The sequence below is a fragment of the Danio rerio genome, chromosome 10, assembly GCF_052040795.2.
Source record: "Danio rerio strain M-AB ecotype USA chromosome 10, GRCz13ab, whole genome shotgun sequence".
Classification (NCBI taxonomy): Eukaryota; Metazoa; Chordata; class Actinopteri; order Cypriniformes; family Danionidae; genus Danio; species Danio rerio.
Window position 1 is genome coordinate 30,221,835 of NC_141030.1, and position 14,867 is coordinate 30,236,701.

The 14,867-nt window shown below is 34.6% G+C and overlaps 1 protein-coding gene across 50 annotated transcripts in view; it reads left to right on the forward strand.

Moving 5' to 3' along the window:
- synj1 (synaptojanin 1) overlaps positions 1-14,867 on the forward strand; it is a 52,818-nt gene that overhangs the window by 272 nt on the left and 37,679 nt on the right. For all 50 annotated transcript variants that reach the window (NM_001441422.1, NM_001007030.3, XM_087268949.1 and 47 more), the window contains 7 exon segments: positions 964-1,111; positions 1,296-1,382; positions 2,747-3,014; positions 3,209-3,434; positions 5,363-5,446; positions 8,928-8,989; positions 14,711-14,807. In NM_001441422.1, coding sequence (NP_001428351.1) covers positions 988-1,111; positions 1,296-1,382; positions 2,747-3,014; positions 3,209-3,434; positions 5,363-5,446; positions 8,928-8,989; positions 14,711-14,807 — 948 coding nt within the window. In that variant the 5' untranslated portion in view covers positions 964-987.

A 14,867-nucleotide genomic window follows, 5' to 3' on the forward strand; every position in this document is an offset into this window, starting at 1 on the left:
GCTGTCAGTCTGTTTGAACTGTTGATTTTGACAGATCAAGGGCCGGTCGGGCCCGATCTTCTTCATTCTAGTTATCACACGGATGATTGCTATTATCTTGTGCGCTAACCTTCAGCCACACTCCGAGACAGTGGCCCAAGGTTAGACAGGCTGTGTATATACATACATTTAACATCCTTATAGATTTCGGTTGCAGTTTTGATTGTGATGAGCACCTGTCATCCTGTTTTTCTGCATGTTTTGTTTCAGTTAAGTCGGACATTTTAGCTCCTTGCTTCGGCTTTGATGGGATTTGGCTTGATTTTTCATCCCTCACTGTTGTGATGCTGAAATAACAGCACAGCTGATGTTTTTTCGACAGCATTGTGTTTCCTTTATCCTGCATGACCGTTAGAGCAAAAACACGAATTTATAACAGCAGGAATTGTGTAAGCTTCCCACTTTATTTCCTTCCTCTCTAATGTCAATGGTGTGACAGGGTGTACTAATAAAACACTTTGAATTGTGTGTTTTTATGGTTGCACGATGCGACATTTGCTGCACCTGCATATCTAGATTGGGGTACAATTAGTTTTATAATCGCACATTTGTCCATTTTGAAGTGATAACTTATGAGAGGGTCTCTATATTGTTTACCATGTTACTTTAAAAATTCGGTATGATATCGCATGTAATATGACTTCAAAACAACTTTAGCACTATTTATGTGAACAATGTTGTACCTTGATAGGCACTTGCTGTTATATCTCTCATATAATATCACTATTTTGAATTTGCTAAGACTTATTTTCTGAAATTATATTTTAAAGCAGTAACTCTGAATGTGCGAATATAAGACCAACTTTACCTCAGTCATATCTGAAATTGCCGGTGGTTTGAGGGTTGGAATATTGTCTCCACAACCCCTGTGTCATTTGCTTTATATGGTGGGTTTCCATTTAAATGATTTATTTTTGCATTCAGGTCTGAAATAGGTTGTGTCGAGCCATGGCATTCAGTAAAGGTTATCGTATTTATCACAAGCTGGATCCACCTCCATACAGTGTGATTGTGGAGACCAGAAATCGAGAAGAATGTCTGATGTTCGAGTCTGGAGCTGTTGCTGTACTGTGTAAGACTGTCCACACCCTGAGTTACTGAATTAAACTATTAAATGTTTAGTTAGCATTGATTCTCTGTCTTTCTTAGGTGTAAGAATCAAAACAAAATGACACATTTAAGTATTTATTTCATCTTAATAGTATGTAGTATTATGGCATGTAGATTTTAAGTAAATATTTTGATGTCATCCACAGCGGCGGCAGAGAAAGAGACCATAAAAGCATCATACACCAAGATGCTGGATGCCTATGGGATCCTGGGAGTTCTGCGTCTGAACCTTGGTACAGTTTCTCAGCCTCTGTTTTTATTTTGGCGGGTACTTGCTAATTCTGTTTGTTTTCATAACAAATCCAAATCCACCCTGTCGCCGGATTAAAAGAAAAATAGATAATTCTGAAGATAATCACCAAAACACTGAAATTCACACCAAAACAAACATTTGTGGAGGGTTAATGCATAACATACTATATAGTCAATAATTACAGTGTAACTTTGAGACTGGCCATGTACTTGTTTGTACTTGTCTTATGTTTAACTGTCATCTTTTAAAGGTCTTGGCAGTATGCATTGTCTGTATTGAAAAAAAAATATCTCAATATTTTGGGGTAATTTTCAGTAACTAAAGTTAAACTATACAGTATGTTGCTAAGTGTATGTTTGTGCAGGTTTAGTTCTGTTACTGATGAATAAATATGACACTATAACTGCCAGTAGGTGTGGCACCAAGTCCCTTTCCTAATGAGTGATTCACTTACTCGTTCATTCAAATGTTTCATTCAAAATGGCTGATTCATTTAGAAAAGAAATAGGGGACCATCTTTATAAATGGATTCTATCATTGGCTCAAAAATGGTTTCCTTCTGGAACTCAACTCTGCAGTGCTACTTGTGAGATGCGCAAATGTTCTGCTTTGGCTTTCTATTTTTTATTAGCGAAACAGAAAAAAACAGACAATATTGTGTCTAAAATGTAACTTAGTGTCAATTTGTTGTTGGAAATTAATTGATGTGTATAATAAATAATAGATTTGCGCTCATTTGCGTGGTTAAGAATATTGTGGCTGAAGCATCAAACTGATGTCAACAGAGAAGGACCGCCACTCCAAAAACAGAAGCAAATGGTCAAACGTTAATTAAAGATTACTAAAACAAACTTCAGCATGGATTATTATTAATTGTTCAATTAAAAGAAAACAATGTGCGCTATATAAAAAAGTTTGTAAATTTTAATTTTACTAAAAGCTGTTTTCTAATAGGCTTAATCCTAAATCATCAAAAAATATATTTTTGCTTGTCAAATTCAATAATGCTAGTTCAGTCGGCGCTAATGGTGAAGTGGGTAGTGCGTCAACACATGGCACCCCATGATTCCTGCCTTGATGTCCTATGCCGATCCTTCCCCTCTCTTTACTCCTAACACTTTCCTGTCTATACTCTCTACCTGTCAATTAAAGGAGAAAAAAAATGTCAGTTCACACAATGTTAAAACAACAATTACGATATAAACAATCGACCATAAATAGTACTCACTTTGACATTGATAGATTTTTCAGTAACTGATTCTTTTTCACATTTTTGTCTCTCAAATCCTGAATTTTTACAAAATATGCTTAAGCTACAAACTGACCTTCATTTTTCTTCCACAGGTGATTCTATGCTGCACAGTCTGGTGGTCGTAACAGGCTGCAGCTCAGTGGGAAAAGTCCAGGATTCAGAAGTTTTTCGGGTAACAGGCACAGACTTTGTCTCTCTGAAGAATGACCCCACGGATGAGGACCGGATCGCTGATGTCAGGAAAGTCTTAAACTCTGGGAACTTCTATTTCGCCTGGTCCTCAACTGGAGTGAGTCTGGATCTCAGCTTGAATGCCCATCGCAGAATCAGAGAAGACACATCCGACAATCGCTTTTTCTGGTGGGTATTTCTCAAACCTCCTTTTAATTTGTTTTCAGTTGATTCAGTCACAAGTTCAATTAAGTTGTCTCATGGGATTTGTTTCATGTGTCAAGAAATATTTTCTTATAAACCAAATCTCACTTGCTCAGATTGCTGAATGGGTAGAGGATACATGGATGTGATGGCTTTGTAATTATATATTAACCATGCAGGAATCAGTCCCTTCATCTCCATCTCAAGCATTATGGGGTGAACTGTGACGACTGGCTTCTGAGATTGATGTGTGGTGGCGTGGAGATCCGCACCATCTATGCTGGGCACAAACAGGCCAAAGCTTGTGTGATTTCTCGGCTCAGTTCGGAGAGAGCAGGCACACGTTTCAATGTCCGAGGCACGAATGATGATGGCCAGGTGGCCAATTTTGTGGAGACTGAGCAGGTATGCCAACAATATGATTTACCTTCAAGTAGGACTGGGCGATACTGCAAAAAAAGTATGACAATATCATGTTTTAAATAATTTGATATCGATAGTTATAGAATTTGTTTAACAATACATTTGTATTGGAATAATTTGTAACCTTTTTTTTTTAGTATTTACCAACATTACTAAGCACAAAGCATATAATTTTAACAGTCAAAAAGAAAAAAATCTAAACAAATTATCTCATCTCTTTATAATAAAATAAACAATAGTGTTACAGAGACTCTTAAACTTGATAAATAAAATGTTACAAAGTGTGCGCAATGATAAAGGAAGAGGTAGATCAACATACGTAAAGTGTCAATAATAATGATACAGTAAACCTCAAACTCTGTTAACAAATTCTGATAATCAAATCTAAGCTTTGAAGTAAAGGAACCAGCCATCAATACTCAAATACATATTACAAGATTACAAATTGTGAAGTTGGATGACTATATTACCCCTTATGCTAAAAAATATTTCAGATGGGGAGCCAGTGGCTGGGATGCACAAGAAAAGAAACCAAAAAGCCACTCTGGTGACATCCTTACATTTTGTTTATTGTTTACCATCTTCTGACTGCTGTGAGACAGCACTCCTTTTTGTATGTGTTGTTAATCTGACCTGAAGTGGCAAGTGCTTGCACGTGCTTTCTCTCACCATTTTCTATGGCGTCTCTCATAACTCGCCAATCATCGACCATTTTCTCAAAGGATGACAAACGGACAAATTGCAGCAGCTTCAAAAGAAGTTTATGGTGAAAAGTAAAATGCAATGCTGTTTTTGGGTGTGCTGTGTTTGTCTGAGGTAATTAGTGTGCCGTTACTGAAATGTATATATTATTTTCATACGAGGTGTGAAGCACATTAGTTCGTTCTATTTGCATGAATCACGGTAAGCTTGGAGCATTCGGAAAATGTTCAGATGTTTTTCAACTAGGTGCACCTGGAAAATGCGCCTCTATTTGAAACGACAAACTGACACCCTAGGCTTATTGGTACTGCTTTCAAGGCGCGTGCTCAACAGCCGCATTCAAATACAGAAATACCAACCGCTCTATACCGAATCTTTTTTTTTATCGATATTAACTATGGTGTTCGGTCAATAAATATCGATACTGATTTTATCGTCCAGCCCTACCTTCAAGTCACCTTTAAACTCACTTCATTAATATTCTAATGGACTTCGGTCATTATAGACCAAGGTTTTGTATTTTTCAGATAATAAAAATGGTTGTTGTCATGGAATGCTGAAAAACTTGAGGACTTTCATGACTCTTGTAGCAATCCTGGTTCACACATAACGCAATTTTTGGTATGTGTAGATTACATACAAACAAAGTAAATGAAAAAATGTGTGAATAGAGGCAAATTTCCACCGTGTGGTGTAAATGATGTGGAATTTGTGATGCGTTTGTCGTGAGCCATGGAATTCGCCTTAAGCGCATTTTTTATGCAAGTTAAAAAAATTTAACTCTTGTGGAAAATCCACATGAGCCGAAAAACATCCCCTGAGTAACCTAGAGAGAGCAAATTAATGATTCGCTTTGTGTTAACCCAGCATAATAAATCTAAAAATTAGCGATATGATAAGAAATTACTAAATGATGTTAAAAATAATCTCCATAAATAACTCTATGCATATATACATAATTACAATCAGCATGAATAGAACTTAAAATATATTTAAAAATGAGAATGCATGGTGTGTAACTTAAAGGTGGACATTGTCTAGAATCTTGAAGTCAAAATACAGAATATAAATAAATAAAAGTTATTGAAACTAAATTTGCTATGCTTATTCAGTAGAAAAAAATGACCCTTTAGTGAGAAATACAAGTAAAATATACCAAATGTGACATGCCAATGCTGAGGTTCTGTTTTCACTTTTGTTCTTTGCAGATTATTTTCCTTGATGACAAAGTATCCTCCTTCATTCAGATCCGAGGGTCAATACCGCTATTCTGGGAGCAGCCAGGAATTCAGGTACCATAAAGCCTTGAATCAATATGACGTATGCATGTATTCAAATCGCACTGAGGAATAATATTTGCATTGCGCTCCACTGAACCGAGTCTGTTTGAGATCCAAACCCCTGCTGAGTCATCATAATCAACTAATTCTCTTGTATTTCCACCTCGCCTCACACACAGCCACTGCTGACCCGCTTTATTCATATTATCAGAAACACTCGATTCAGGGGATTTTGTCGCAGCTGAATCAAAGTCGAGAGCCGAAAGGACAGCATGGAAAGCAGCAGCTGGTATTTCGAAGGTTTAGTTTTGTCTGGTGGTTGATCTGTTCTTTACTGTGAAGAGTCTGTGCAATGTTAGTCAGTGAAAGCTGCATCTAAACAAACTCATTTTGGAAAAGAGCCAGATTTTGGAGAAATGTAAAGCCTTCTTTTGAAATCTGTTAAAGATGCCAGGAAGCAGGTCTGGAAATGCCTGTGTCTTTCCTCTGACATTGCATAGACGTTATCAGCGCTGCTTTTAGTGGGAAGCTGGTGAGGTGACCCTTCTTGAGCTGTTTTTTCAAAGCTTTCCACAGAACCTGAATGACAGGTGGCATTGCAGGCCATAGCGGAATTGGTTAAAGGGATAGTTCACCCAAAAATGAAAATTCTGTCATAATTTAACTCATCCTCCACTTGTTTCAAACCTTTTTCAGTTTCCTTCCAATAGCTATGTTTCCATCCAATTATATGAAACATTTGCAAATAAAGCAGTTTCCATCCAGTGAGCAGTATCGGCAGATTTCAGTAGATTTTCAATAATTTGTGTACAATTTAGTCTTTAAAAGCGGTTTTCTTAATCAAACTAAGTTCCTGGAGGGCCGCAGCCCTGCATAGTTTAGTTGCAACTTAGCTTCAACACACTTACCTATAGGTGTCAAACCAGACTGAATGACTCAATTAGTTTGATCAGGTGTTTTTAATTAGGGTTGGAACTAAACTGTGCAGAGCTGCAGCCCTCCAGGAACTGAGTTTGACATCTGTGCTTTAAAGTAATATGTTCTGTCTTTCTGTCTTCAGTCTGTAATTGCTGACAAAAGTGCAAAAGTGCATTAACAAAGTATTGAGCAGAGGCTTTGAATACTTCTGTACATGTGATATTTCAGGTGTTTTATTTTAAATAAATTTGCAACAATTTCAAAAAATCTTTTTTTTCACATTTTCATTATGGGGTATTGTATGTGGAATTTAGAGGAAATAAATTAATTTAATCCATTTTGGAATAAAGCTGTAACATAAAAAAATGTGGAAAAAGTGAAGCGCTATGAATACTTTCCGAGTGCACTGTAAGAGACCAACTGTAGCTTTGTTTAGTTTTAGTTTTGGTTGTAAAGCTTAAATAAAAGTTATTTTTTATATTATATGTTCAGTTCCTACTCTCTCAGAATCATTTTGCATAAATAAAGAGAACACTATTACTATTGCAACTTCTTGATAAACGGGTGACAAGTATCAAAAAGAAAAAATTGCTGTTGTATAAGAAGTTAGTGTGGACCTTTTTTTCCACATTATTTTATTACTTGCACCTCGGAAGGTGAAGACTAAATAAAAATGAGCACGGGTTGGCTTTTGGTAGCGTAAGATGCTTTTTGGGAGCACAGCTGCTCAAGACAGTTCTGAACAGTATTAATACTGAACCACTTTGATGTCAGACTTTGGTTTAAGGGATTTTAGAATGACCATTACATCTTAGAGTGACCATTAATACCATTCCACTACACATTCCTGTTATCACGTGATCAAATAAACAAAAAAATCACATATTTTTTATTCTTATGCTAGAATATATTCTCTAAATGTGTTTACTTTCTAATTTATGCACATTTTTGTTATTGGATAAGTTTATCCTACTCAGAAGTTTTTTTTTTAAATCTATGCACATCTTGCGAGTTTTCATTAAGCGTTTTTTAAATGATAACCCAAAATATGCATAAAAGTAGGTGATTTGCAACATAGCTAATCTTAAAAACAAAATACATTTCGAAAAATGTTGTAAACTAGTATTCATTGACTTTCGTAGTACTCTTTTCCTACTATCAGTGGCTACTAGTATCCAACAATCAAAATATATTTTTTGTTCAACAAAAAAATAAGTGGATACACTTGAAGGAGAGTTAATAGCGAGGAAATTAATTTTTTTTAATGGTGAACTGCCCCTTTAAAGGATTCCACTGTCTTCAAAGCTAGGTGTGAAATCAAGGAAGTAGTCGCCACATGATACTTTTTCTTTGCTCCCAAAAGCTCATGGTAATGTGAGCTTGTCGTTGCTGCCATTCCAAGTGTATGAAATTTTAATGGCCAGAGCAGAGGCAACAAACAGAACTGGGTGGGTCAGACCGACGCCTGCTTTTTAATGCCAGCAACAACCCTTTGTTGGATATAGAGCGAAACAGTCATCTAACATCTCATGCATATTGGAAAAACAATGTAAATACTATGTTGACATATTTAGTAATAATCAGTTTTATTCGTCAAAGGGACAGTTCATCAAAAAAAATGGAAATTGTTATCATTTACTTACCAATTTATTTGTTCCAAACCTGCTTGACTTTCTTTTGTTAAACACAAAAGAAGATACTTTGAAGAATGCTGGAAACCTATAACCATTGACTTCCATTTTATTTGTTTTTCTACTACAGAAGTGGTTAAAGGTTTTCATTTTTAATGTTCAACATAATAAAGAATATCATCAATGTTTGGAATAATTTGATGATGAGCAAATAGTGAGTACATTTCAATTTTTAGGTGAACTATCCCTTTAATTTTGAACCATTTTGAAGTACTTTTTGGTAACACTGGTAAATACACTTGGGTTAAAATTTTAAAACGTAAACTGGTAAAATAAATTGTACTAAAAAAATAGGCAAATGTTAAAGAACAGTCTATAAACGCTATTTCAGTGTCACCCTTGTTAAATAAAATGCTATGAACCATTCATATGAAAGGAAGAGGAACCAATTGTGTTCAAAGGTGTAACCATTTCATTGAGCGAGACTGCAGGAAATGAGAAGTTAGTCATAGCCTAGATGAAAAAAGTCTTCTGTTTTTTATGATGGCTGGAAGTTTAAATATAAATCATTATACGCAAGGCTGTGAGGCCATTTGGTCAAATGTCACATAACTAGAAAACCATTATAGATATGAGCTTTCTGCTAGTAGTTGTTACTCCATTAGATACTCCAACAGCATGCATCATGACTGTTTAGCCAGTTTATAAATTTGTAATTGATGCGATTTCGAGCATAATCGGTATTTTTGATATTAGTGAGTTTCTGAAATCATACGTTATGGCTCTACTGTCTTATTCTGCTCAAATGCAGCTCTACTCAGCAGGCTGGCAAAGCCTGTGTATTTTCTTTCTCATCTTCCTTCCCTCTGCCACCTTCATTTCATCTGCATCAAGTATGAAACGGCTCATTTTCTCTTCATTTGCTTTTTTGTCTTTCCTCAAAGGTTGGATCCCACCGCGTTAAGCTGTCCCGTGGTTTTGAAGCCAACGCGCCGGCTTTTGAAAGGTAATTACGATTCTGCTGCTCTCTGATTATGATCGTGATGGTGTCCTGCTGCTCTGGTTAAAGCTCAAACATTAGTGCATGATGAAAGTGACTCGGCCGTCATTTGCTTCCGTCAGTGCTGTTATTTAAAGGGGTGGTGAAGTCAGCTATTTTTGATAGGTCTTGATTCTGTTCATGGTGTGCGCTGGAACATGTCTATGCTTTTTAAAAAAAAATAAAAATTATGTATTTTAACTGTAATATTTACTTATGATTCTCTTTTCCTTTAAGGTATAGTTCACCCAAAAATGAAAATATCCTCGTCATGTATTCACACTCTTCTTCGCATCTCATCTAATCCTAACACATCTTATCTTTTCATATCTTATCATATCATATCATATCATATCGTATTGTATCTTATCTTATTGTAACGTATCGCATCTTAATGTAACTTAACGTATCTTTTCATGTAGTATCGTGTCTTAACTTATCATATCTTAATGTATATTATCGTATCGTACCTTATCGTACCTTATCTTATCACATTTTATTATATCTTATCGTATCGCATCTTTACGCATCTTAATGTATCTTATCGTATCTTATCTTACTGTATCCTAACGTATCATATCTTATCGTATCTTATTATATCTTATCATATCGCATCTTTACGTATCTTAATGTATCTTATCGTATCTTATCTTACTGTATCCTAACGTATCATATCTTATCGTATCGTATCATATCTTAACGTATCGCATCTTAACGTATCTTATCGTATCTTATCTTATCATATCTTATCGTATGATATGGTTATGGTATTGTATCCTGTTGTGTCGTATCCTGTCTTAACGTTTTGCATCTTAACGTGTCTTATCAAGTCGTATTGTATCGCATCTTAACGTATCTTAACGTATCTTGATATATCTTATCGTATCTTATTATATCTTATCATATCGCATGTTTACGTATCTTAATGTATCTTATCGTATCTTATCTTACTGTATCCTAACGTATCATATCTTATCTTATCGTATCATATCTTAACGTATCGCATCTTAACGTATCTTATCGTATCTTATCTTATCATATCTTACCGTATGATATGGTTATGGTATCGTATCCTGTTGTGTCTTATCCTGTCTTAACGTTTCGCATCTTAACGTGTCTTATCAAGTCGTATTGTATCGCATCTTAACGTATCTTAACGTATCTTGATGTATCTTATCGTATCTTATTATATCTTATCGTATCGCATCTTTACGCATCTTAATGTATCTTATCGTATCTTATCTTACTGTATCCTAACGTATCATATCTTATCTTATCGTATCGTATCATATCTTAATGTATCGCATCTTAACGTATCGCATCTTATCATATCTTATCGTATGATATGGTTATGGTATCGTATCCTGTTGTGTCGTATCCTGTTGTGTCGTATCCTGTCTTAACGTATCGCATCTCAACGTGTCTTATCGTGTCTTATTGTATCGCATCTTAACAAATCTTAACGTATCTTAATGTATCTTGATGTATCTTGACGTATCTTGACGTATCTTATCGTATCTTATCGTATCTTATAGTATCTTATCTTGTAATATTAACATTCTTCAAAATATCTTATTTTGTGTTCAATAGAATAAATTAACTTAAACTGTTTTGGAACAAGTTGTTTATGAGTAAATGATGTGACAGAGTTTTCATTTTTGGGTGAACTGTACCTTTAATAGGATCTGTAGACTTTTTAGTTTTTTGAAGACCCTCCCTCAGAAATGCGCAGCGGACCCTGATTGGCCCTACTTTGTTATGATTTGCTAACTGCCTATTGAGCTTTTACTACAAATGTCTAGAGTGTAAGGGCCCACTCACACTATGCTTTCTGAACAGTGCCCAGGCCTGTTTACCGGATTGTTTGAGAATTGTGAGTGCTTTGAATCGAGCTCAGGTGCCCTGAGCACAGTTCACTTGGGCTTTGGTGCAGTACGCTTGTGTGTGAGTGCAAAACGCGCCTAAGCACGAAAATAAAAGCGAGATGGGACCGTTTCATATGGATTTATTAATCAATCTTATTGTACAGTGAACGCAAACTGTCACAGTTTATTAAAGACCCAGACCCCTCACTGCATGACACCTCCTAATTCCTGCAGCACGAGTACTTTATGATTGCTTATGAGCGTTAAAAGTGGCTGATATGTTCGGCGCAATATTTGACTGCCTGTCACTGCATATCAAACAACTTAAATGAAAAAGCTGAAGAAATCTCCACTGTGCTGAGCGAAAGCGCTTACTGAACAGCGCAGCATCGATGACGTAATCGTGCCCAGGCCCGAATGTACTGTAATGTGAGTGCGGGCCATCGGGGGAGATGGGAGGGGGGACAATCGTGCTTTGGCCCGGTTCAAGGTAACTGTACATAGTGTGAGTACGCCCTAAAATAGAGATGCCAGGGTGGGGTTTATGCACATTTTGTTGGATTTTTTATGTTGGTGATGTTCTAAATTCAGCAAGAAGTTTGTTTTAGTCTCTACTAAGCATTAGTTGTAGGCGTTAATGAGCAAAATATCTCCTGTTGCATTAACGTATGAGCGATGTAACTTTGTCGATGTTGTTTATGCTCACATTGCAACTGAACACGCTAACTGAAGTTTAAAAAGTAAGTTCATAATCATGCACTGTTTGTGCTTTAGTGCAGAGTTGCACAGTTTGGAAGGGCAAGTTCAGTCGTGCCTAAGCATGTGTTTTCAAACAGTCGCTGGGTAATTGGGTCTGTCAGAGGCTGATCAGATGGGTTTCGTTGGTGGCGTTTATAGACAGCACAGCTGGATGAAGTGCAGCAGGGGGTCTTGAGGCGCAGTTTAAAAGTGAAACTTTTTAAGTGGACTTATTGCTTTTTTATAAATGCAGACTATGGATATCTAATATAAAGTGGGACCAAAATAATATGTGCTATACATTGCAAATGTTAAAAGACTAAATATATAAAAATAGTAGTAAAAGAATAATTATTAGGAATTAAAAATGGTATTTCTACTAAACTAAATTGCCGGTGTTTAAATAAAATAAATGTTTAAAAACTGCAGGTTTTTTTTTTTTAATTACATTTTTTATAATAATTTGTAAAAAAAAAAATGTAAAAACCTTTTGTGTGAAATACTGTAGTGAATGATTTATTTTATTCCATTTAATTTAGTTGTGTGTACATAAATAAAAATGTTTAAACTGTTCAAACTGAAACAAATGTTAAAAAATAAACAAAATATTAAGTTTTTTTAATATGTTTTTTTAATTGTATTCATATTTTTTTGTTAAATCAAGTAGTGAATGGTTTACATTATTCCACTCTGTTCAGTAGCGTGTTGTTGTGTTTTTATTTCCTTTTTTTTTTTTTAACTAAAGCCAGTTGACAATTTTTTGGGGTGCGGAAATGCAAAACTAATGTTCTACTGAACACTATGATTTGCTGGGTGTGTGCAACTGCTTTTTTATATTATAAATTATTTTATTATCAAAGTAAATAATCCTTTTACATACTGTATAGCACAATTGTTGTGAAAATGTATTCATTTTTTTTTTATTTAAACAAATTTTTGCAATGCATGCAAGTACTTTAAATCAAAACAACTTAAAAACCTAAACCAATTATTTATCAAAGGTTACATTGGATCCAATGACAAGTCTAGAAGAGTCTGTGTTAGCCTGTTCAAGCATTTGCTACATTGCAGCAAACTGATAACCCCCATGACCTTTTAAAGGTTACTATAGAAATACTCCCTCAGTGCTCTTCCTCAATAATATTCCCTTTAAAACATGACTAGGTTGTTTAAATAATAAGATCACCATAAAGTAAACCTAATCCTGACTTGTTGTGAGTGGTATTTGTTGTGATTTAGCTGTGGCTTACGCTGAGCATCATGGTATTTTCTTTTTTTTATCATGAGTCACGCTTCTGCTGAGTCAGGTCTGATGAGAGGAAGGAGACGCAGAAAACACAGTCCTAAGGCTTTCGTTCCTCGTCCTCCATCTTTAATCATCTATTGATCACATCACTGCTTTCTTTGTTTTAAAGTCATCTTTTTAAAGCTACTTATTGATTCCATCTCAGAAGGATTAATGTTTTGACTGAGTCTTAAAGGCACAATTCACCCAAAAATGTAAATTCTGACATCATTTATTCATCCTCCTTTTGTTCCAATCCTTTTTGAAATTCTTCTTCTGTTGAACAAAAAATAAGATAATTTGAAGAATGAGGGCCCATTGACTTCTATTTTTTGTTTATTTACTATGGATGTCAATGACTACCAGTTTCCAGCATTCCTCATAATGTTTGTGAATTTTTGTATTCAGCAATTTAATAAACCCATTATTATATGAGGGTGAGTAAATGGATTTTCAGTAACACTTTAAAATAATGGTGTATTTAGTTAATGTATTTACTAACATTAAGTATGAATAATCTTGTAAAACAGTTATCAATCCTAGTTCAACATTAACTAATGCATTATTAAAATTCAAAGTTAGCATTGTTAACTTTGCTTGTTGCTTGTTAACATTTGTTCATGCACCGTGAGCTAATTTTTCTTAAATAACATTAACAAACATAAATAAATTCCTTAATAAATGTATTACTAATAGTTTCTTCATGTTCGTAACTGCATTAATTAATTGATTATTATTTTAAAGTGTTGTTTTTTTGTGGATTTTCTAGGAATGATTATTTTTAGAAACCTAGACTCACTGGAAAAACATGCCTCTAACAATTAATAATTTGTACGCATTTTATAACTCCAAAAATGTAATGTAAAAATGTAATTAATATACAATTATAGAATCAATTAATTTTGTATTTTGTGCACTGTTATATTATATTGACACCTTAATATTTTTCTATAGATCATGATTTGTAACATATTTTAATAATTCCATCACATAAAAATACATAAAGCATTTTATGTTAGGATCTGTTAACTTTTTCATTTAAATTTCATTTAATTTTTATAATGATTGATTGTTTGTATTCATGTTTTTCTGTTTTCATTTTTTTGAACACTGTTTTAATGTTTAATTGAAATTTTTGTAATAAAAACGCTTATTCCATTTAACAGTTAATTAAGGTCATGAAAGTAATTCAACTAATTTACAGCTTATACAATTAAAGTTTTACAAAAATGTTGTCAAAAATGACAACCATTCATACTCGCAGAACATTTAAACTTCATATTTAAATAGTTTTCGTGCAGTTTAATACTATTCACATACACATAATGCAGCATGATTAGATTTCCTTTAGATGTTGCATTATACATGAAAATACGTTCAATTCAGCTATTCGGTTTGGGTAGGAATTAGGTTAGTCAATTAGGTTTTCAGTTAACGTGCACAATAGCTCAGTATAATGTGCAAGTGTGCGGAATAAAAGTGTTTTAATCATAATTTTTGAACACTGTTAGGTTTAGTTTTGGTGACTATGTATACAGGTTTAGTGTTATTAGTGTGTTGAGCTTTGAGTGTCACTTGTTGGATTCATGTGAATAAACCATTGCAATAAAACGTTTCCACAGTAATCTTTATCTATTTCTGAGAAATCGAAAAGCTTTTTTTATTTGCACCACTCTCTGAAAATGTGGTGAACTATGCAGGAAACAATGTAATATAATATTTGCAAATATTTTGTCACATACTTGTGTTTTCATGTGGCTGGGTTGCTATTATTAACCCTCTTTGACATTTCCTGTGCAGACATTTCAGTGCTCTGAAAAGGCTGTATGGCAAACAGTTGATCATCAATCTTCTGGGAATGAAGGAGGGTGAACACATGCTCAGCAAAGCATTCCAGGTGATTGTTGTTTTATTTATTTTACATACTAGTCGGACTACAGTGGATTAGTCGGTGCTT